General features: G+C 49.9%; 1 protein-coding gene across 1 annotated transcript in view; it reads right to left on the reverse strand.

Annotated features, from left to right (window-relative positions):
- The window catches only part of LOC138671421 (sodium-dependent proline transporter-like), a 74,560-nt gene that overhangs the window by 16,752 nt on the left and 33,894 nt on the right, over positions 1 to 23,914 (reverse strand). Inside the window, exons 3-5 of the mRNA XM_069759588.1 lie at positions 4,838 to 4,969; positions 4,617 to 4,765; positions 4,488 to 4,537 (exon numbers count right to left, since the gene is read on the reverse strand). Of these exons, the coding sequence (XP_069615689.1) occupies positions 4,488 to 4,537; positions 4,617 to 4,765; positions 4,838 to 4,969 (331 nt within the window). The remainder of the gene's footprint in view (positions 1 to 4,487; positions 4,538 to 4,616; positions 4,766 to 4,837; positions 4,970 to 23,914) is intronic.

A 23,914-nucleotide genomic window follows, 5' to 3' on the forward strand; every position in this document is an offset into this window, starting at 1 on the left:
ACGACCGCTGCGCTCTAGAGGCGGCCATACATGGCACTATGCAGATGACCGCTGCGCTCTAGAGGTGGCCATACATGGAACTCTGCAGATGCAGACGACCGCTGCGCTCTAGAGGCGGCCATACATGGCACTCTGCAGATGCAGACGACCGCTGCGCTCTAGAGGCACTCTACAGATGTGGACCACTACTGCGCTCTAGAGGCGGCCATACATGGTACTCTGCAGATGCAGACGACCGCTGCGCTCTAGAGGTGGCCATACATGGCACTATGCAGATGCAGACGACCGCTGCGCTCTAGAGGCGGCCATACGTGGCACTCTGCAGATGCAGACGACCGCTGCGCTCTAGAGGCACTCTACAGATGTGGACCACTACTGCGCTCTAGAGGCGGCCATACATGGTACTCTGCAGATGCAGACGACCGCTGCGCTCTAGAGGTGGCCATACATGGCACTCTGCAGATGACCTCTGCGCTCTAGAGGTGGCCATACATGGCACTCTACAGATGTGGACGACTGCTGCGCTCTAGAGGCGGCCATACATGGCACTCTGCAGATGCAGACGACTGCTGCGCTCTAGAGGCGGCCATACATGGCACTCTGCAGATGCAGACGACCGCTGCGCTCTAGAGGCGACCATACATGGCACTCTGCAGATGCAGACGACCGCTGCGCTCTAGAGGCGGCCATACATGGCACTCTGCAGACGACCGCTGCGCTCTAGAGGTGGCCATACGTGGCACTCTGTAGATGCAGACGACCGCTGCGCTCTAGAGGTGGCCATACATGGCACTCTGCAGATGCAGACGACCGCTGTGCTCTAGAGGCGGCCATACATGGCACTCTGCAGATGCAGACGACCGCTGCGCTCTAGAGGCACTCTACAGATGTGGACCACTACTGCGCTCTAGAGGCGGCCATACATGGTACTCTGCAGATGCAGACGACCGCTGCGCTCTAGAGGTGGCCATACATGGCACTATGCAGATGCAGACGACCGCTGCGCTCTAGAGGCGGCCATACATGGCACTCTGCAGATGACCGCTGCGCTCTAGAGGTGGCCATACATGGCACTCTACAGATGTGGACCACTGCTGCGCTCTAGAGGCGGCCATACATGGCACTCTGCAGATGCAGACGACTGCTGCGCTCTAGAGGCGGCCATACATGGCACTCTGCAGATGCAGACGACCGCTGCGCTCTAGAGGCGACCATACATGGCACTCTGCAGATGCAGACGACCGCTGCGCTCTAGAGGCGGCCATACATGGCACTCTGCAGATGCAGACGACCGCTGCGCTCTAGAGGCGGCCATACATGGCACTATGCAGATGCAGACGACCGCTGCGCTCTAGAGGCGGCCATACATGGCACTATGCAGATGCAGACGACCGCTGCGCTCTAGAGGCGGCCATACATGGCACTCTGCAGATGCAGACGACCGCTGCGCTCTAGAGGCGGCCATACATGGCACTCTGCAGATGCAGACGACCGCTGCGCTCTAGAGGCGGCCATACGTGGCACTCTGCAGATGCAGACGACCGCTGCGCTCTAGAGGCGGCCATACATGGCACTCTGCAGATGCAGACGACCGCTGCGCTCTAGAGGCGGCCATACATGGCACTCTGCAGATGACCGCTGCGCTCTAGAGGTGGCCATACATGGCACTCTACAGATGTGGACCACTGCTGCGCTCTAGAGGCGGCCATTCATGGCACTATGCAGATGCAGACGACCGCTGCGCTCTAGAGGCGGCCATACATGGCACTCTGCAGATGCAGACGACCGCTGCGCTCTAGAGGCGGCCATACATGGCACTCTGCAGATGCAGACGACCGCTGCGCTCTAGAGGCGGCCATACGTGGCACTCTGCAGATGCAGACGACCGCTGCGCTCTAGAGGCGGCCATACGTGGCACTCTGCAGATGCAGACGACCGCTGCGCTCTAGAGGCGGCCATACGTGGCACTCTGAAGATGCAGACGACCGCTGCGCTCTAGAGGCGGCCATACATGGCACTCTGCAGATGACCGCTGCGCTCTAGAGGCGGCCATACATGGCACTCTGCAGATGCAGACGACCGCTGCGCTCTAGAGGCGGCCATACATGGCACTATGCAGATGTGGACGACCGCTGCGCTCTAGAGGCGGCCATACATGGCACTCTGCAGATGCAGACGACCGCTGCGCTCTAGAGGCGGCCATACATGGCACTCTGCAGATGACCGCTGCGCTCTAGAGGCGGCCATACATGGCACTCTGCAGATGCAGACGACTGCTGCGCTCTAGAGGCGGCCATACATGGCACTATGCAGATGCAGACGACCGCTGCGCTCTAGAGGCGGCCATACATGGCACTCTGCAGATGCAGACGACCGCTGCGCTCTAGAGGCGGCCATACGTGGCACTCTGCAGATGCAGACGACCGCTGCGCTCTAGAGGCGGCCATACATGGCACTCTGCAGATGCAGACGACCGCTGCGCTCTAGAGGCGGCCATACATGGCACTCTGCAGATGCAGACGACCGCTGCACTCTAGAGGCGGCCATACATGGCACTCTGCAGATGTGGACGACCGCTGCGCTCTAGAGGCGGCCATACATGGCACTCTGCAGATGTGGACGACCGCTGCACTCTAGAGGCGGCCATACATGGCACTATGCAGATGACCGCTGCGCTCTAGAGGCGGCCATACATGGCACTCTGCAGATGCAGACGACCGCTGCGCTCTAGAGGCGGCCATACATGGCACTATGCAGATGTGGACGACCGCTGCGCTCTAGAGGCGGCCATACATGGCACTCTGCAGATGCAGACGACCGCTGCGCTCTAGAGGCGGCCATACATGGCACTCTGCAGATGCAGACGACCGCTGTGCTCTAGAGGCGGCCATACATGGCACTCTGCAGATGCAGACGACCGCTGCGCTCTAGAGGCGGCCATACATGGCACTATGCAGATGTGGACGACCGCTGCGCTCTAGAGGCGGCCATACATGGCACTCTGCAGATGCAGACGACCGCTGCGCTCTAGAGGCGGCCATACATGGCACTCTGCAGATGCAGACGACCGCTGCGCTCTAGAGGCGGCCATACATGGCACTCTGCAGATGCAGACGACCGCTGCACTCTAGAGGCGGCCATACATGGCACTCTGCAGATGTGGACGACCGCTGCGCTCTAGAGGCGGCCATACATGGCACTCTGCAGATGTGGACGACCGCTGCACTCTAGAGGCGGCCATACATGGCACTATGCAGATGACCGCTGCGCTCTAGAGGCGGCCATACATGGCACTCTGCAGATGCAGACGACCGCTGCGCTCTAGAGGCGGCCATACATGGCACTATGCAGATGTGGACGACCGCTGCGCTCTAGAGGCGGCCATACATGGCACTCTGCAGATGCAGACGACCGCTGCGCTCTAGAGGCGGCCATACATGGCACTCTGCAGATGCAGACGACCGCTGTGCTCTAGAGGCGGCCATACATGGCACTCTGCAGATGCAGACGACCGCTGCGCTCTAGAGGCGGCCATACATGGCACTCTACAGATGTGGACCACTACTTCGCTCTAGAGGCGGCCATACATGGTACTCTGCAGATGCAGACGACCGCTGCGCTCTAGAGGTGGCCATACATGGCACTCTGCAGATGCAGACGACCGCTGCGCTCTAGAGGCGGCCATACATGGCACTCTGCAGATGACCGCTGCGCTCTAGAGGTGGCCATACATGGCACTCTACAGATGTGGACCACTGCTGCGCTCTAGAGGCGGCCATACATGGCACTCTGCAGATGCAGACGACCGGTGCGCTCTAGAGGTGGCCATACATGGCACTCTGCAGATGCAGACGACCGCTGCGCTCTAGAGGGGGCCATACATGGCACTCTGCAGACGACCGCTGCGCTCTAGAGGTGGCCATACGTGGCACTCTGCAGATGCAGACTACCGCTGCGCTCTAGAGGTGGCCATACATGGCACTCTGCAGATGCAGACGACCGCTGCGCTCTAGAGGGGGCCATACATGGCACTCTGCAGATGCAGACGACCGCTGCGCTCTAGAGGTGGCCATACGTGGCACTCTGCAGATGACCGCTGCGCTCTAGAGGCGGCCATACATGGCACTCTGCAGATGACCGCTGCGCTCTAGAGGCGGCCATACACGGCACTCTGCAGACATGGACGACCACTTCGCTCTACAGAGGCGGCCATACATGGCACTCTGCAGACATGGACAACCACTTCGCTCTACATAGGCGGCCATGCATGGCACTTTGCAGATGCAGATGACCGCTGCGCTCTACAGAGGCGGCCATACATGGCACTCTGCAGACATGGACAACCACTTCGCTCTACAGAGGCGGCCATGCATGGCACTTTGCAGATGCAGATGACCGCTGCGCTCTACAGAGACGGCCATACACGGCATTCTATAGAGACAGCCACGTGGCCCTCTACACGTAACAGTTTGGGATTTCTCACTTACTTCCAGAAAGCTTCACTGGCGCTGAATTTGGATCCATTTCCAGAGACGTTCTGTGGGGGGAAACATATGACATGTGTGATACATCGGACCCTCGCAGGTAATTACCCCTCCCCCAGGACCCCTTCTTACCTGGCACAATGGGGCATAGTCGGGGGCATCGCAGGACCAGGGCAGGGGGCTCTGGAAGGATTTACCCAGGTAATAGAAGGTCCAGGCGATTATAACATTATAATATAAGGACACCAGGGCAGAGACCAGGAGCATGCCAATGCCGATACCTATGGAGGGGGAGACACGTCAAATCGGGGAGCTGCCGTCCACCCAGGGGGCCACTCACAACCTCCACTCACCTTTAAGGATGGGGCAGCACTTCCACACAGTGATGGGTCCGGCCGCACCATACTGACCCAAGCTCAGCTCCATGAGGAAGAGCGGCAGGCCAGTGAAGAAGAGCATGATGGAGTACGGGATGAGGAAGGCTCCTAGGGGGAGGAGAACAAAGGGGATGAGGGAGGGGCCAATACTAAACCAATCAGATGCCAGCTATCATGTAGAGAAAAGGAAAGCCGGGATCTGATTGGTTGTTATGGGCAACTCCTTCAGTATGCCAGAACTGCCCATAACAACCAATCAGCTTCTAATTGTGATGTAGAGAAAAGGAAAGATGGGCTCCAATTAATGCAAAGAACTACCCGTGGCAACCAATCAGATCCCGGTTTTCAAATATTTATACGTGAAAGCTAGAAGCTGATTGATCTGGCAGTAACGGCACAGTGGAGTTACCCATAGAAACCAACCAATCACATGCTGGCTTTCCATTTCTCTACAAGAGCTAGAATGTGATTGGTTGGTATGTGCAGTAACGGAACAGTGGCGTTACCCAAAGACACCAATCAGATCCTGGCTTTCATTTTCTTTACATGAGAGCTAGAAGGTGATTGCCATAGCAACCATTAGCAATTTAACCCCTTAACGACTGTCGATGAGCATAAAAACATCAGCGGCCCTGTGGCCAAAATTCCCAAGGGTGATAGCTGTACATGACAGCTGGCACCCTGCGGTATCAATCCCAGATGGCTTTGCAGCCGGTCGGGGCATATTAACCACTTAAATACTTAAGTGGTTGAAAGGGGGTTAAAAGACCCCCCATGGCAGGATCGACCCCCTGGAATCATAATTGCGGTTTGAGATGGTTACCATGGTACCCTGAAGTCATCTGATGGCCCAAAGGTACGGTGGCCTGTGAGATCCAGCTATAAGCCGTGACTGGCAGGTTTCGGGCTGCTGTACACGAGTATCACTCTGCATGAGACCAACGATCAGAGCAAAAAGTATACATGTCCCATAGTGGGACTCAGTGAAAAAAAAGACTAAAATAAAATGTGAAAAAACAGCACAAAAAGCCATTTCGCTACAAAAAACAAACAACATTTTTGCATATTTATTAAAAAAGAAAAACTGAAATATCACATGGTCCTAAGTCTTCAGACCCTTTGCTTAGACACTCCTATATAAGTCCCATGCTGTCCATTTCCTTGTGATCCTCCTTGAGGTGGTTCTTCTCCTTCATTGGAGGCCAGCTGTGTGTAATTACACTGATAGGACGTGATTTGGAGCGGCGCACACCGGTCTATATAAGACCTCACAGCTCACAGTGCATGTCAGACCAAATGAGAATCATGAGGCCAAAGGAACTGGCCAAGGAGCTCAGAGACAGAATTGTGGCAAGGCGCAGATCTGGCCAAGGTTACAACAGAATTTCTGCAGTACTCAAGGTTCCTAAGAGCACAGTGGCCTCCATAATCCTTAAATGGAAGAAGTTTGGGACCACCAGAAGTCTTCCTAGACCTGGCCGTCCAGCCAAACTGAGCAATCATGGGAGGAGAGCATTGGTGAGAGGTAAAGAAGAACCCCAAGATCACTGTGGCTGAGCTCCAGAGATGCAGTAGGGAGATGGGAGAAAGTTCCACAAAGTCAACTATCACTGCAGCCCTCCACCAGTCGGGCCTTTATGGCAGAGTGGCCCGACGGAAGCCTCTCCTCAGTGCAAGACATGTGAAAGTCCACATAGAGTTTGCTAAAAACTACATGAAGGACTCCCAGACTATGAGAAATAAGATTCTCCGGTCTGATGAGACGAAGATAGAACTTTTTGGTGATAATTCTAAGCGGTATGTGTGGGGAAAACCAGGCACTGCTCATCACCTGCCCAATACAATCCCTACAGTGAAGCATGGTGGAGGCAGCATCATGCTATGGGGGTGTTTTTCAGCTGCAGGGACAGGACGAGTGGTTGTCATTGATGGAAACATGAATGCGGCCAAGTACAGAGATATCCTGGATGAAAACCTCTTCCAGAAGTGCTCTGGACCTCAGACTTGGCCGAAGATTCACCTTCCAACAAGACAATAACCCTAAGCACACAGCTAAAATAACAAAGGAGCGGCTTCAGAACAACTCTGTGACCATTCCTGACCGGCCCAGCCAGAGCCCTGACCTAAACCCAATGGAGCATCTCTGGAGAGACCTGAAAATGGCGTCCACCAACGGTTTTCTTTTTTATTAAATTTGCAAAAATTTCTACATTTCTGTTTTTTCAGTGAAGAGGGGGCAGAGTGAACATTAATGAGGAAAAATGAACTTTACTTAATTTACCAAATGGCCGCAATGAAACGGAGTGAAAAATGTAAGGGGTCTGAATACTTTCTGTACCCTCTATATATCAGCCAAATTTGTGTTCTACAATTCTCCTGGTGCTCCGTCCCCTCCGAGCCCGGCCGTGCGTCCAAACCTCGCTTTCTGGCCACATGTGGGCTCTCAGCGCGCTCAAAAGAAAGTGGGTAACACATTGTGGGGTCCATTTTCTTGTGATTTTCCTTGTAAAAGTGAAAAAATCTGGGGCTATAGCAACATTATAGAGGAAAGATTTAAAATTTTTTTTTTTATTTGACTTTGCATGAATTCCTCTGAAGCACCTCAAGGGTTAAAAAGTTTATCGACTGCAGTTCTGAAGTATTTGAGGGGTGCGATTTCTAAAATGGGGTCACATTTGGGGCGTTTCCTATATATCGGCCCCTCAAAGTCCATATAAATCTGAACAGGTCCCTAAAGAAACAGGTTTTGTAAATGTCTTGGGAAAAAAAATGAGAAATTTCTACTAAACTTTTTACCCTTCTAAAATCCTAACAAAATAACGTAATAAGAAAAATGATGCAGAAGTGAAGTGAAATGTGGGAAATGTGAGATATTAGTGATTCTGTACAGCAACACTGACCGCTCCAAGGATAGAAAGACAAACCTTGAAAAGTGATAATTTTTCTAAATTTGAGTAAAACTTCAGATATTTTCACAAATAAATGCAAAAAAGATCAACAAACATTTTCTAATAACATAAAATACAATGTGTCACGAGAAAAACAGTCTCAGAATCTCCGGGACACACGGTAGCTCCAGAGTTATTACCACACGAAGGGACGCTGGTCAGGAAGGTGAAAATGGGCTCCGTCACTAAGGGGTTAACAAAGCAAGTACCCCAGAAATGGTGCAAATACCCCAGAAATGGAGCAAATACCCCAGAAATGGTACAAATACCCCAGAAATGGTGCAAATACCCCAGAAATGGAGCAAATACCCCAGAAATGGTGCAAATACCCCAGAAATGGAGCAAATACCCCAAAAATGGTGCAAATACCCCAGAAATGGAGCAAATACCCCAAAAATGGTACAAATACCCCAAAAATGGTACAAATACCCCAGAAATGGAGCAAATACCCCAAAAATGGTACAAATACCCCAGAAATGGTACAAATACCCCAGAAATGGTACAAATACCCCAGAAATGGTGCAAATACCCCAGAAATGGTGCAAATACCCCAGAAATGGTGCAAACATCCCAGAAATGGAGCAAATACCCCAGAAATGGTGCAAATACCCCAGAAATGGTACAAATACCCCATAAATGGTACAAATACCCCATAAATGGTACAAATACCCCAGAAATGGTACAAATACCCCAGAAATGGTACAAATACCCCAGAAATGGTACAAATACCCCAGAAATGGTACAAATACCCCATAATTGGTGCAAATACCCCATAAATGGTACAAATACACCAGAAATGGTACAAATACCCCAGAAATGGTACAAATACCCCAGAAATGGTGCAAATACCCCAGAAATGGAGCAAATACCCCAGAAATGGTGCAAATACCCCAGAAATGGAGCAAATACCCCAAAAATGGTGCAAATACCCCAGAAATGGAGCAAATACCCCAAAAATGGTACAAATACCCCAAAAATGGTGCAAATACCCCAGAAATGGAGCAAATACCCCAAAAATGGTACAAATACCCCAGAAATGGTACAAATACACCAGAAATGGTACAAATACCCCAGAAATGGAGCAAATACCCCAAAAATGGTGCAAATACCCCAGAAATGGTACAAATACCCCAGAAATGGTACAAATACCCCAGAAATGGTACAAATACCCCAGAAATGGTGCAAATATCCCATAAATGGTACAAATACACCAGAAATGGTGCAAATACCCCATAAATGGTACAAATACCCCATAAATGGTGCAAATACCCCATAAATGGTGCAAATACACCAGAAATGGAGCAAATACCCCATAAATGGTACAAATACACCAGAAATGGTGCAAATACCCCAGAAATGGTACAAATACCCCTGAGTCACCGGCCCTGATATCACAACTAGTAGGACCACCGCCCCTAAACCAATCAGGAATCCGCTCTCATTGTTGAGAGCAGTGTACGAAATGAGAGCTGGGCTGTGATTGGTTGCTAGAAGTGACAGAGGATTCGGCCATTCATTTTTCCATTGCTGAAGTTTGTAGAAAGTTTTGTAGACGGCGCTGAGGTAAAGGCCGTGTGAAACTGCCGTCACCCCGCACCAAGATGGCATCTGTTGCAGCACATTACGCCACGTTCTTATCTACCTCACGTCAAGATTCAATAGCCGCCAATAATAGGCAGAAAATTATGGCCACGGGCCATAATAGCAGCGGTGACTGTCAGCCATTATTGTGTGGCTCCGGTGACGACATGACGCCGGCCTCCGGTTACTGCTCCCCTCAGTGATGGCCGCACGGTGCACTATTCCCTATGGTGAGCCCTCAGTGACAGACAGTAAATAACGGCCACGAGCCATAATAGCAGCGGTGACTGTCAGCCATTATTGTGTGGCTCCGGTGACGACATGACGCCGGCCTCCTGTTACTGCTCCCCTCAGTGATGGCCGCACGGTGCACTATTCCCTATGGTGAGCCCTCAGTGACAGACAGTAAATAATGACCACGGGCCATAATAGCAGCGGTGACTGTCAGCCATTACTGTGTGGCTCCGGTGACGACATGACGCCGGCCTCCGGTTACTGCTCCCCTCAGTGATGGCCGCACGGTGCACTATTCCCTATGGTGAGCCCTCAGTGACAGACAGTAAATAATGACCACGAGCCATAATAGCAGCGGTGACTGTCAGCCATTACTGTGTGGCTCCGGTGACCACTGACGACATGACGCCGGCCTCCGGTTACTGCTCCCCTCAGTGATGGCCGCACGGTGCACTATTCCCTATGGTGAGCCCTCAGTGACAGACAGTAAATAATGACCACGGGCCATAATAGCAGCGGTGACTGTCAGCCATTACTGTGTGGCTCCGGTGACGACATGACGCCGGCCTCCGGTTACTGCTCCCCTCAGTGATGGCCGCACGGTGCACTATTCCCTATGGTGAGCCCTCAGTGACAGGCAGTAAATAACGGCCACGAGCCATAATAGCAGCGGTGACTGTCAGCCATTACTGTGTGGCTCCGGTGATGACTGACGACATGACGCCGGCCTCCGGTTACTGCTCCCCTCAGTGATGGCCGCACGGTGCACTATTCCCTATGGTGAGCCCTCAGTGACAGATAGTAAATAACGGCCACGGGCCATAATAGCAGCGGTGACTGTCAGCCATTACTGTGTGGCTCCGGTGACGACATGACGCCGGCCTCCTGTTACTGCTCCCCTCAGTGATGGCCGCACAGTGCACTATTCCCTACGGTGAGCCCTCAGTGACAGGCAGTAAATAATGACCATGAGCCATAATAGCAGCGGTGACTGTCAGCCATTACTGTGTGGCTCCGGTGACGACATGACGCCGGCCTCCGGTTACTGCTCCCCTCAGTGATGGCCGCACGGTGCACTATTCCTATGGTGAGCCCTCAGTGACAGACAGTAAATAACGGCCACGAGCCATAATAGCAGCGGTGACTGTCAGCCATTATTGTGTGGCTCCGGTGACGACATGACGCCGGCCTCCTGTTACTGCTCCCCTCATTGATGGCCGCACGGTGCACTATTCCTATGGTGAGCCCTCAGTGACAGGCAGTAAATAACGGCCACGGGCCATAATAGCAGTGGTGACTGTCAGCCATTACTGTGTGGCTCCGGTGACCACTGACGACATGACGCCGGCCTCCGGTTACTGCTCCCCTCAGTGATGGCCGCACGGTGCACTATTCCCTATGGTGAGCCCTCAGTGACAGACAGTAAATAATGACCACGGGCCATAATAGCAGCGGTGACTGTCAGCCATTACTGTGTGGCTCCGGTGACGACATGACGCCGGCCTCCGGTTACTGCTCCCCTCAGTGATGGCCGCACGGTGCACTATTCCCTATGGTGAGCCCTCAGTGACAGGCAGTAAATAACGGCCACGAGCCATAATAGCAGCGGTGACTGTCAGCCATTACTGTGTGGCTCCGGTGATGACTGACGACATGACGCCGGCCTCCGGGTTACTGCTCCCCTCAGTGATGGCCGCACGGTGCACTATTCCCTATGGTGAGCCCTCAGTGACAGACAGTAAATAACGGCCACGGGCCATAATAGCAGCGGTGACTGTCAGCCATTACTGTGTGGCTCCGGTGACGACATGACGCCGGCCTCCGGTTACTGCTCCCCTCAGTGATGGCCGCACGGTGCACTATTCCCTATGGTGAGCCCTCAGTGACAGACAGTAAATAACGGCCACGGGCCATAATAGCAGCGGTGACTGTCAGCCATTACTGTGTGGCTCCGGTGACCGCTGACGACATGACGCCGGCCTCCTGTTACTGCTCCCCTCAGTGATGGCCGCACGGTGCACTATTCCCTACGGTGAGCCCTCAGTGACAGGCAGTAAATAACGGCCACGGGCCATAATAGCAGCGGTGACTGTCAGCCATTACTGTGTGGCTCCGGTGACGACATGACGCCGGCCTCCTGTTACTGCTCCCCTCAGTGATGGCCGCACGGTGCACTATTCCCTATGGTGAGCCCTCAGTGACAGGCAGTAAATAACGGCCACGAGCCATAATAGCAGCGGTGACTGTCAGCCATTACTGTGTGGCTCCGGTGATGACTGACGACATGACGCCGGCCTCCGGTTACTGCTCCCCTCAGTGATGGCCGCACGGTGCACTATTCCCTATGGTGAGCCCTCAGTGACAGACAGTAAATAATGACCACGGGCCATAATAGCAGCGGTGACTGTCAGCCATTACTGTGTGGCTCCGGTGACGACATGACGCCGGCCTCCTGTTACTGCTCCCCTCAGTGATGGCCGCACGGTGCACTATTCCCTATGGTGAGCCCTCAGTGACAGACAGTAAATAACGGCCACGGGCCATAATAGCAGCGGTGACTGTCAGCCATTACTGTGTGGCTCCGGTGACGACATGACGCCGGCCTCCGGTTACTGCTCCCCTCAGTGATGGCCGCACGGTGCACTATTCCCTATGGTGAGCCCTCAGTGACAGACAGTAAATAATGACCACGGGCCATAATAGCAGCGGTGACTGTCAGCCATTATTGTGTGGCTCCGGTGACGACATGACGCCGGCCTCCTGTTACTGCTCCCCTCAGTGATGGCCGCACGGTGCACTATTCCTATGGTGAGCCCTCAGTGACAGGCAGTAAATAACGGCCACGGGCCATAATAGCAGCGGTGACTGTCAGCCATTACTGTGTGGCTCCGGTGACCACTGAGGACATGACGCCGGCCTCCTGTTACTGCTCCCCTCAGTGATGGCCGCACGGTGCACTATTCCCTATGGTGAGCCCTCAGTGACAGGCAGTAAATAACGGCCATGGGCCATAATAGCAGCGGTGACTGTCAGCCATTACTGTGTGGCTCCGGTGACGACATGACGCCGGCCTCCTGTTACTGCTCCCCTCAGTGATGGCCGCACGGTGCACTATTCCCTACGGTGAGCCCTCAGTGACAGACAGTAAATAACGGCCACGAGCCATAATAGCAGCGGTGACTGTCAGCCATTACTGTGTGGCTCCGGTGACCGCTGACGACATGACGCCGGCCTCCTGTTACTGCTCCCCTCAGTGATGGCCGCACGGTGCACTATTCCTATGGTGAGCCCTCAGTGACAGGCAGGAAATAACGGCCACGGGCCATAATAGCAGCGGTGACTGTCAGCCATTACTGTGTGGCTCCGGTGACGACATGACGCCGGCCTCCGGTTACTGCTCCCCTCAGTGATGGCCGCACGGTGCACTATTCCCTACGGTGAGCCCTCAGTGACAGACAGTAAATAACGGCCACGGGCCATAATAGCAGCGGTGACTGTCAGCCATTACTGTGTGGCTCCGGTGATGACTGACGACATGACGCCGGCCTCCGGTTACTGCTCCCCTCAGTGATGGCCGCACGGTGCACTATTCCCTATGGTGAGCCCTCAGTGACAGGCAGTAAATAACGGCCACGGGCCATAATAGCAGCGGTGACTGTCAGCCATTACTGTGTGGCTCCGGTGACGACATGACGCCGGCCTCCTGTTTCTGCTCCCCTCAGTGATGGCCGCACGGTGCACTATTCCCTATGGTGAGCCCTCAGTGACAGGCAGTAAATAACGGCCACGGGCCATAATAGCAGCGGTGACTGTCAGCCATTACTGTGTGGTTCCGGTGACGACATGACGACATGACGCCGGCCTCCGGTTACTGCTCCCCTCAGTGATGGCCGCACAGTGCACTATTCCCTATGGTGAGCTCTCAGTGACAGACAGTAACATAGTTAGTAAGGCCGAAAAAAGACATTTGTCCATCCAGTTCAGCCTATATTCCATCATAATAAATACCCAGATCTACGTCCTTCTACAGAACCTAATAATTGTATGATACAATATTGTTCTGCTCCAGGAAGACATCCAGGCCTCTCTTGAACCCCTCGACTGAGTTCGCCATCACCACCTCCTCAGGCAAGCAATTCCAGATTCTCACTGCCCTAACAGTAAAGAATCCTCTTCTATGTTGGTGGAAAAACCTTCTCTCCTCCAGACGCAAAGAATGCCCTCTTGTGCCCGTCACCTTCCTTGGTATAAACAGATCCTCAGCGAGATATTTGTATTGTCCCCTTATATACTTATACATGGTTATTAGATCGCCCCTCAGTCGTCTTTTTTCTAGACTAAATAATCCTAATTTCGCTAATCTATCTGGGTATTGTAGTTCTCCCATCCCCTTTATTAATTTTGTTGCCCTCCTTTGTACTCTCTCTAGTTCCATTATATCCTTCCTGAGCACCGGTGCCCAAAACTGGACACAGTACTCCATGTGCGGTCTAACTAGGGATTTGTACAGAGGCAGTATAATGCTCTCATCATGTGTATCCAGACCTCTTTTAATGCACCACATGATCCTGTTTGCCTTGGCAGCTGCTGCCTGGCACTGGCTGCTCCAGGTAAGTTTATCATTAACTAGGATCCCCAAGTCCTTCTCCCTGTCAGATTTACCCAGTGGTTTCCCGTTCAGTGTGTAATGGTGATATTGATTCCCTCTTCCCATGTGTATAACCTTACATTTATCATTGTTAAACCTCATCTGTCACCTTTCAGCCCAAGTTTCCAACTTATCCAGATCCATCTGGATAAAAGTTAACCTGGAAATTATAGGCCAGTAAGTCTAACCTCTATTGTTGGTAAAATATTTGAAGGGTTTCTGAGGGATGTTATTCTGGATTATCTCAATGAGAATAACTGTTTAACTCCATATCAGCATGGGTTTATGAGAAATCGCTCCTGTCAAACCAATCTAATCAGTTTTTATGAAAAGGTAAGCTATAGACTGGACCACGGTGAGTCATTGGACGTGGTATATCTCGATTTTTCCAAAGCGTTTGATACCGTGCCGCACAAGAGGTTGGTACACAAAATGAGAATGCTTGGTCTGGGGGAAATTGTGTGTAAATGGGTTAGTAACTGGCTTAGTGATAGAAAGCAGAGGGTGGTTATAAATGGTATAGTCTCTAACTGGGTCGCTGTGACCAGTGGGGTACCGCAGGGGTCAGTATTGGGACCTGTTCTCTTCAACATATTCATTAATGATCTGGTAGAAGGTTTACACAGTAAAATATCGATATTTGCAGATGATACAAAACTATGTAAAGCAGTTAATACAAGAGAAGATAGTATTCTGCTACAGATGGATCTGGATAAGTTGGAAACTTGGGCTGGAAGGTGGCAGATGAGGTTTAACAATGATAAATGTAAGGTTATACACATGGGAAGAGGGAATCAATATCACCATTACACACTGAACGGGAAACCACTGGGTAAATCTGACAGGGAGAAGGACTTGGGGATCCTAGTTAATGATAAACTTACCTGGAGCAGCCAGTGCCAGGCAGCAGCTGCCAAGGCAAACAGGATCATGGGGTGCATTAAAAGAGGTCTGGATACACATGATGAGAGCATTATACTGCCTCTGTACAAATCCCTAGTTAGACCGCACATGGAGTACTGTGTCCAGTTTTGGGCACCGGTGCTCAGGAAGGATATAATGGAACTAGAGAGAGTACAAAGGAGGGCAACAAAATTAATAAAGGGGATGGGAGAACTACAATACCCAGATAGATTAGCGAAATTAGGATTATTTAGTCTAGAAAAAAGACGACTGAGGGGCGATCTAATAACCATGTATAAGTATATAAGGGGACAATACAAATATCTCGCTGAGGATCTGTTTATACCAAGGAAGGTGACGGGCACAAGGGGGCATTCTTTGCGTCTGGAGGAGAGAAGGTTTTTCCACCAACATAGAAGAGGATTCTTTACTGTTAGGGCAGTGAGAATCTGGAATTGCTTGCCTGAGGAGGTGGTGATGGCGAACTCAGTCGAGGGGTTCAAGAGAGGCCTGGATGTCTTCCTGGAGCAGAACAATATTGTATCATACAATTATTAGGTTCTGTAAAAGGACGTAGATCTGGGGATTTATTATGACGGAATATAGGCTGAACTGGATGGACAAATGTCTTTTTTCGGCCTTACTAACTATGTTACTATGTTACTATGTTACTATCTGTAGCAGAATACTATCTTCTCTTGTATTAACTGCTTTACATAGTTTTGTATCATCTGCAAATATCGATATTTTACTGTGTAAACCTTCTACCAGATCATTAATGAATATGTTGAAGAGAATAGGTCCCAATACCGACCCCTGCGGTACCCCACTGGTCACAGCGACCCAGTTAGAGACTATACCATTTATAACCACCCTCTGCTTTCTATCACTAAGCCAGTTACTAACCCATTTACACACATTTTCCCCCAGACCAAGCATTCTCATTTTGTGTACCAACCTCTTGTGTGGCACGGTATCAAACGCTTTGGAAAAATCGAGATATACCACGTCCAATGACTCACCGTGGTCCAGTCTATAGCTTACCTCTTCATAAAAACTGATTAGATTGGTTTGACAGGAGCGATTTCTCATAAACCCATGCTGATATGGAGTTAAACAGTTATTCTCATTGAGATAATCCAGAATAACATCCCTCAGAAACCCTTCAAATATTTTACCAACAATAGAGGTTAGACTTACTGGCCTATAATTTCCAGGTTCACTTTTAGAGCCCTTTTTGAATATTGGCACCACATTTGCTATGCGCCAGTCCTGCGGAACAGACCCTGTCGCTATAGAGTCACTAAAAATAAGAAATAATGGTTTATCTATTACATTACTTAGTTCTCTTAGTACTCGTGGGTGTATGCCATCCGGACCCGGAGATTTATCTATTTTAATCTTATTTAGCCGGTTTCGCACCTCTTCTTGGGTTAGATTGGTGACTCTTAATATAGGGTTTTCATTGTTTCTTGGGATTTCACCTAGCATTTCATTTTCCACCGTGAATACCGTGGAGAAGAAGGTGTTTAATATGTTAGCTTTTTCCTCGTCATCTACAACCATTCTTTCCTCACTATTTTTTAAGGGGCCTACATTTTCAGTTTTTATTCTTTTACTATTGATATAGTAAATAACGGCCACGGGCCATAATAGCAGCGGTGACTGTCAGCCATTACTGTGTGGCTCCGGTGACGACATGACGCCGGCCTCCGGTTACTGCTCCCCTCAGTGATGGCCGCACGGTGCACTATTCCTATGGTGAGCCCTCAGTGACAGGCAGTAAATAACGGTCACAGGCCATAATAGCAGCGGTGACTGTCAGCCATTACTGTGTGGCTCCGGTGACGACATGACGCCGGCCTCCTGTTACTGCTCACCTCAGTGATGGCCGCACGGTGCACTATTCCCTACGGTGAGCTCTCAGTGACAGGCAGTAAATAACGGCCACGGGCCATAATAGCAGCGGTGACTGTCAGCCATTACTGTGTGGCTCCGGTGACCACTGAGGACATGACGCCGGCCTCCGGTTACTGCTCCCCTCAGTGATGGCCGCACAGTGCACTATTCCCTATGGTGAGCCCTCAGTGACAGGCAGTAAATAACGGCCACGGGCCATAATAGCAGCGGTGACTGTCAGCCATTACTGTGTGGCTCCGGTGACGACATGACGCCGGCCTCCTGTTACTGCTCCCCTCAGTGATGGCCGCACGGTGCACTATTCCCTATGGTGAGCCCTCAGTGACAGGCAGTAAATAACGGCCACGGGCCATAATAGCAGCGGTGACTGTCAGCCATTACTGTGTGGCTCCGGTGACCACTGACGACATGACGCCGGCCTCCTGTTACTGCTCCCCTCAGTGATGGCCGCACGATGCACTATTCCCTACGGTGAGCCCTCAGTGACAGGCAGCGCGGGACGTGGCGGTGACCTCACACATTCCTGGTGTCATGGCCGTGTCCGGACCTGTCCGCTCTCCACCTGTCACATTCCTCATTACATTACACAGCAAGCGCCATATTGTTAATCATATAAATCAGGAGCCGGATCGGGAGGAACTACTACTCTCATCAAGGAGGGAACCTGACGGAGCAGAGTCATCACCTGTGCACAGAAACCAGTGCGACCGGCCCGACAGGAGCCACCAGAAAACCATTTACTAAAAATAAGGACACCTCAACTGGTAATTACCAGAACCGCGCCCGCCCGTATATAATGTACACCCCGGGGGCCAAAACACAAGCAGCCAAAGCCACATCTTATTACAGTACAGGGTGATATAAGAGGATCGGTGATATCACATCTTATTACAGTACAGGGTGATATAAGAGGATCGGTGATATCACATCTTATTACAGTACAGGGGATATAAGAGGAGCGGTGATATCACATTGTTACAGTACGGGGGGATATAAGAGGAGCGGTGATATCACATCTTATTACAGTACAGGGAGATATAAGAGGATCGGTGATATCACATCTTATTACAGTACAGGGGGATATAAGAGGAGCGGTGATATCACATCTTATTACAGTACAGGGGGATATAAGAGGAGCGGTGATATCACATCTTATTACAGTACAGGAGGATATAAGAGGAGCGGTGATATCACATCTTATTACAGTACAGGGGATATAAGAGGAGCGGTGATATCACACCTTATTACAGTACAGGGGGATATAAGAGGAGCGGTGATATCACATCTTATTACAGTACAGGGGATATAAGAGGAGCGGTGATATCACATCTTATTACAGTACAGGGGATATAAGAGGAGCGGTGATATCACATCTTATTACAGTACAGGGGATATAAGAGGAGCGGTGATATCACATCTTATTACAGTACAGGATGATATAAGAGGAGCGGTGATATCACATCTTATTACAGTACAGGGGGATATAAGAGGAGCGGTGATAGCACATCTTATTACAGTACAGGGGGATATAAGAGGAGCGGTGATATCACATCTTATTACAGTACAGGGGGATATAAGAGGAGCGGTGATAGCACATCTTATTACAGTACAGGGGGATATAAGAGGAGCGGTGATATCACATCTTATTACAGTACAGGGTGATATAAGAGGAGCTGTGATATCACATCTTATTACAGTACGGGGGAATATAAGAGGAGCGGTGATATCACATCTTATTACAGTACAGGAGGATATAAGAGGAGCGGTGATATCACATCTTATTACAGTACAGGGTGATATAAGAGGAGCGGTGATATCTCATCTTATTACAGTACGGGGGGATATAAGAGGAGCGGTGATATCACATCTTATTACAGTACGGGCGGATATAAGAGGGGCGGTGATATCACATCTTATTACAGTACAGGGTGATATAAGAGGAGTGGTGATATCACATCTTATTACAGTACGGGGGGATATAAGAGGAGCGGTGATATCACATCTTATTACAACACAGGGGGATATAAGAGGAGCGGTGATATCACATCTTATTACAGTACAGGGTGATATAATAGGAGCGGTGATATCACATCTTATTACAGTACAGGAGGATATAAGAGGAGCGGTGATATCACATCTTATTACAGTACGGGGGGATATAAAAGGAGCGGTGATATCACATCTTATTACAGTACAGCGGGATATAAGAGGAGCGGTGATATCACATCTTATTACAGTACAGGGGGATATAAGAGGAGCGGTGATATCACATCTTATTACAGTACAGCGGGATATAAGAGGAGCGGTGATATCACACCTTATTACAGTACAGGGGGATATAAGAGGAGCGGTGATATCACATCTTATTACAGTACAGGGTGATATAAGAGGAGCGGTGATATCACATCTTATTACAGTACAGGGGATATAAGAGGAGCGGTGATATCACATCTTATTACAGTACAGGAGGATATAAGAGGAGCGGTGATATCACATCTTATTACAGTACAGGAGGATATAAGAGGAGCGGTGATATCACATCTTATTACAGTACAGGGAGATATAAGAGGAGCGGTGATATCACATCTTATTACAGTACAGCGGGATATAAGAGGAGCGGTGATATCACATCTTATTACAGTACAGGGGGATATAAGAGGAGCGGTGATATCACATCTTATTACAGTACAGCGGGATATAAGAGGAGCGGTGATATCACACCTTATTACAGTACAGGGGGATATAAGAGGAGCGGTGATATCACATCTTATTACAGTACAGGGGGATATAAGAGGAGCGGTGATATCACATCTTATTACAGTACAGGGGGATATCTCTTATAGTGGAATATATATTTCCTGGCAGCTCCTCAGTACTGAACATAGTATATGTAATAAGATTTGTGTGAGAAATGTTTTGGCTGATAACAGAGAGCCGTTTTGTACTGTACAATCGGTGGAGCAGATAAAGGAATGAGGACGTGATGAGAGGTCGGCGGTGCAGAGCTCCCGGCAGAGACGTCATCACTCGGGTCCGGAGGTTACACTGGATGTATGAGATCTGCCCGCACCCCGGGCCGTCACCGATGTCCTGTGCATTATACCGCGGCTGTGGTCATACAGTCAAGGCTGAAAGTGTTGGCGCCCCTGAGATTGTTCCACAACATGGAATATTTCTCCAAGACCATTATTACAATTACACACGTTTTGTTATACTCGGGTTTAGAGTTGAGCGACTTTTACTTTTTTAGGGTCGAGCCGGGTTTCGCGAAAAGCGACTTTCTCAAATGTCGGGTTGGGTGAAATCGGCCGATTATCGCGAAAAGTCGGGGATCGACCGAAACACGAAACCCAATGCAAGTCAATGGGGGAGCATAGTCGGCAGTGAGTGGAGGCCAGGAAAACACCTACACTGCCCATTTTAATGTCAAAACCATCTATTCTTGTTACAGAAGCTTGTCAATCTTAATTTACCTTATAATTGGAAGGCATTGGAAATTGGGGGTCATTTGGCTAAAGTTGTGGGGGGTAGGGCTGGTTCAAGTAATTAGTGGGCCCAGGAAATCTGGACCACGTCACGGCAGTGGAGCAGGGAGAGGTAAGTATTTCAACTTTGCAAGTGCTGTGATCCTGAGCAAGCAGGGGGGGCCCACTCGTTGGCATTGGCACTGGCACAGGGCCCCTCATAGTACAGCGGTGTGTTTGATGGCGGGCGGCGCCTCCCACCGGCAGCAACACTTTTGCGTACCACGAGAGGCCCTGTGCCAGTGACGTCACCAACTAGTATTCCTCCCCCCACCTGATGAAGGAACCTGCACCTTCATCTGCACCTTCCTCTTTGTCCCCGTGTAAGGTGGTATGGTATGCGGGAAGAGGAACCTGACTTTCAGCAGGGTCACAATGTTGCAGTGTAGCGTGCACGGGGAATGTTGCGTTATGGGTCAATGTACCAGCAGACTCATCTATCACTGGCTGGGCAATGGGCAGGATGAGGAGGAAACACAGATATAGGCCCAAAGAATAAAGTGGGCTAAATGCAGTTCAAAATTGGTAACACAGGACTAACCAGGGGGAATTGCAGTGGAGGACAACTGGAATGAGAGGCTGACACAGAGAGTAGGCCCAAATAAGAAAGTGTGCTAACTGTCTGCCAAAAAATTGTTCATAAATAAACAGGTGGCATAGCGAGGTATTGGGGTGGGCTCCTATGCTGAGTAGCAGACAGTGGTAGTTGGCGCAAAGTATTAACTGGTCTAAATTGAGGCCAGGGCCCCTGTATATTTTAACTATCATCTATCATTTCAACAAATTTGCATTGGCAGTGCCATTGAAGGATTTAACAGCACAGACTACACAGTGGTGGAGCAGGGAGAGGTAAGTATTGCCAGTGGTAGAGCACTGTTCGAGCTGGGGGGGAACACTCTCTCATAGTTAGTAAGGCCGAAAAAAGACATTTGTCCATCCAGTTCAGCCTATATTCCATCATAATAAATACCCAGATCTACGTCCTTCTACAGAACCTAATAATTGTATGATACAATATTGTTCTGCTCCAGGAAGACATCCAGGCCTCTCTTGAACCCCTCGACTGAGTTCGCCATCACCACCTCCTCAGGCAAGCAATTCCAGATTCTCACTGCCCTAACAGTAAAGAATCCTCTTCTATGTTGGTGGAAAAACCTTCTCTCCTCCAGACGCAAAGAATGCCCCCTTGTGCCCGTCACCTTCCTTGGTATAAACAGATCCTCAGCGAGATATTTGTATTGTCCCCTTATATACTTATACATGGTTATTAGATCGCCCCTCAGTCGTCTTTTTTCTAGACTAAATAATCCTAATTTCGCTAATCTATCTGGGTATTGTAGTTCTCCCATCCCCTTTATTAATTTTGTTGCCCTCCTTTGTACTCTCTCTAGTTCCATTATATCCTTCCTGAGCACCGGTGCCCAAAACTGGACACAGTACTCCATGTGCGGTCTAACTAGGGATTTGTACAGAGGCAGTATAATGCTCTCATCATGTGTATCCAGACCTCTTTTAATGCACCCCATGATCCTGTTTGCCTTGGCAGCTGCTGCCTGGCACTGGCTGCTCCAGGTAAGTTTATCATTAACTAGGATCCCCAAGTCCTTCTCCCTGTCAGATTTACCCAGTGGTTTCCCATTCAGTGTGTAATGGTGATATTGATTCCCTCTTCCCATGTGTATAACCTTACATTTATCATTGTTAAACCTCATCTGCCACCTTTCAGCCCAAGTTTCCAACTTATCCAGATCCATCTGTAGCAGAATACTATCTTCTCTTGTATTAACTGCTTTACATAGTTTTGTATCATCTGCAAATATCGATATTTTACTGTGTAGACCTTCTACCAGATCATTAATGAATATGTTGAAGAGAACAGGTCCCAATACTGACCCCTGCGGTACCCCACTGGTCACAGCGACCCAGTTAGAGACTTTACCATTTATAACCACCCTCTGCTTTCTATCACTAAGCCAGTTACTAACCCATTTACACACATTTTCCCCCAGACCAAGCATTCTCATTTTGTGTACCAACCTCTTGTGCGGCACGGTATCAAACGCTTTGGAAAAATCGAGATATACCACGTCCAATGACTCACCGTGGTCCAGTCTATAGCTTACCTCTTCATAAAAACTGATTAGATTGGTTTGACAGGAGCGATTTCTCATAAACCCATGCTGATATGGAGTTAAACAGTTATTCTCATTGAGATAATCCAGAATAACATCCCTCAGAAACCCTTCAAATATTTTACCAACAATAGAGGTTAGACTTACTGGCCTATAATTTCCAGGGTCACTTTTAGAGCCCTTTTTGAATATTGGCACCACATTTGCTATGCGCCAGTCCTGCGGAACAGACCCTGTCGCTATAGAGTCCCTAAAAATAAGAAATAATGGTTTATCTATTACATTACTTAGTTCTCTTAGTACTCGTGGGTGTATGCCATCCGGACCCGGAGATTTATCTATTTTAATCTTATTTAGCCGGTTTCGCACCTCTTCTTGGGTTAGATTGGTGACCCTTAATATGCCAGTACCGCTCTCGTGGGCGGCGGTACTGGCACAGGGCCCCTCATATTACGACGGTGTGTCTGACGTTGGTTGTGCACCACCACCGTCAGAGACACTTCATTGTACTATGAGGGACCCTGTGCCAGTGCCGTCGCCCAAGAGTGGGCACACCCACCTGTCCAGGCAAACGGCACTCACACGGGTGCTTGCGCCAGGTGGTGACCACGGCCCTGTCGGGGGGAGTCAGCCCATTTAGGGAGGTATAAAAATGGCCTATGGTGGACATTCGGCAGCTGCAAATGGAGGAATTGGAGAAGTCAGTAAGAGGAGGCCAAAAGCAAGACATTTTTCAGGCAAGCTACGTGTCAGCAGGGGAAGGTGGGGCAAAATAATTTGAAATCCATGCTTGGTTCATTTTAATGAAGTTTAGATCATCCACATTTTGGGTAGCCAGACGTGTCCTTTTTTCGGTCAATATCGAACCAGCAGCACTGAAGACTCTTTCTGATAGCACACTAGCTGATGGGCAAGCGAGCTCCTGTAATGCAACACAATGTAAGTGGCAGAAAGTGGCTGGCTGATATACACTAAACTAGCAGGACTGAAATATATCCACTTTGTGAGAATTTGTCTCACTTTTTTGGGGGGAGACTGAACCAAAACTCAGGCCCAGTGTATTACACTACACAATGTCAGTGGCAGAACATGGCTGGAAGATATATGAAAAAATACAAGGGCTGTAGTACAATTTCAATCTCCCTACAATGATCTCAGGACAA

This window comes from Ranitomeya imitator, chromosome 3 (assembly GCF_032444005.1).
Source record: "Ranitomeya imitator isolate aRanImi1 chromosome 3, aRanImi1.pri, whole genome shotgun sequence".
NCBI classification, from domain to species: domain Eukaryota; kingdom Metazoa; phylum Chordata; class Amphibia; order Anura; family Dendrobatidae; genus Ranitomeya; species Ranitomeya imitator.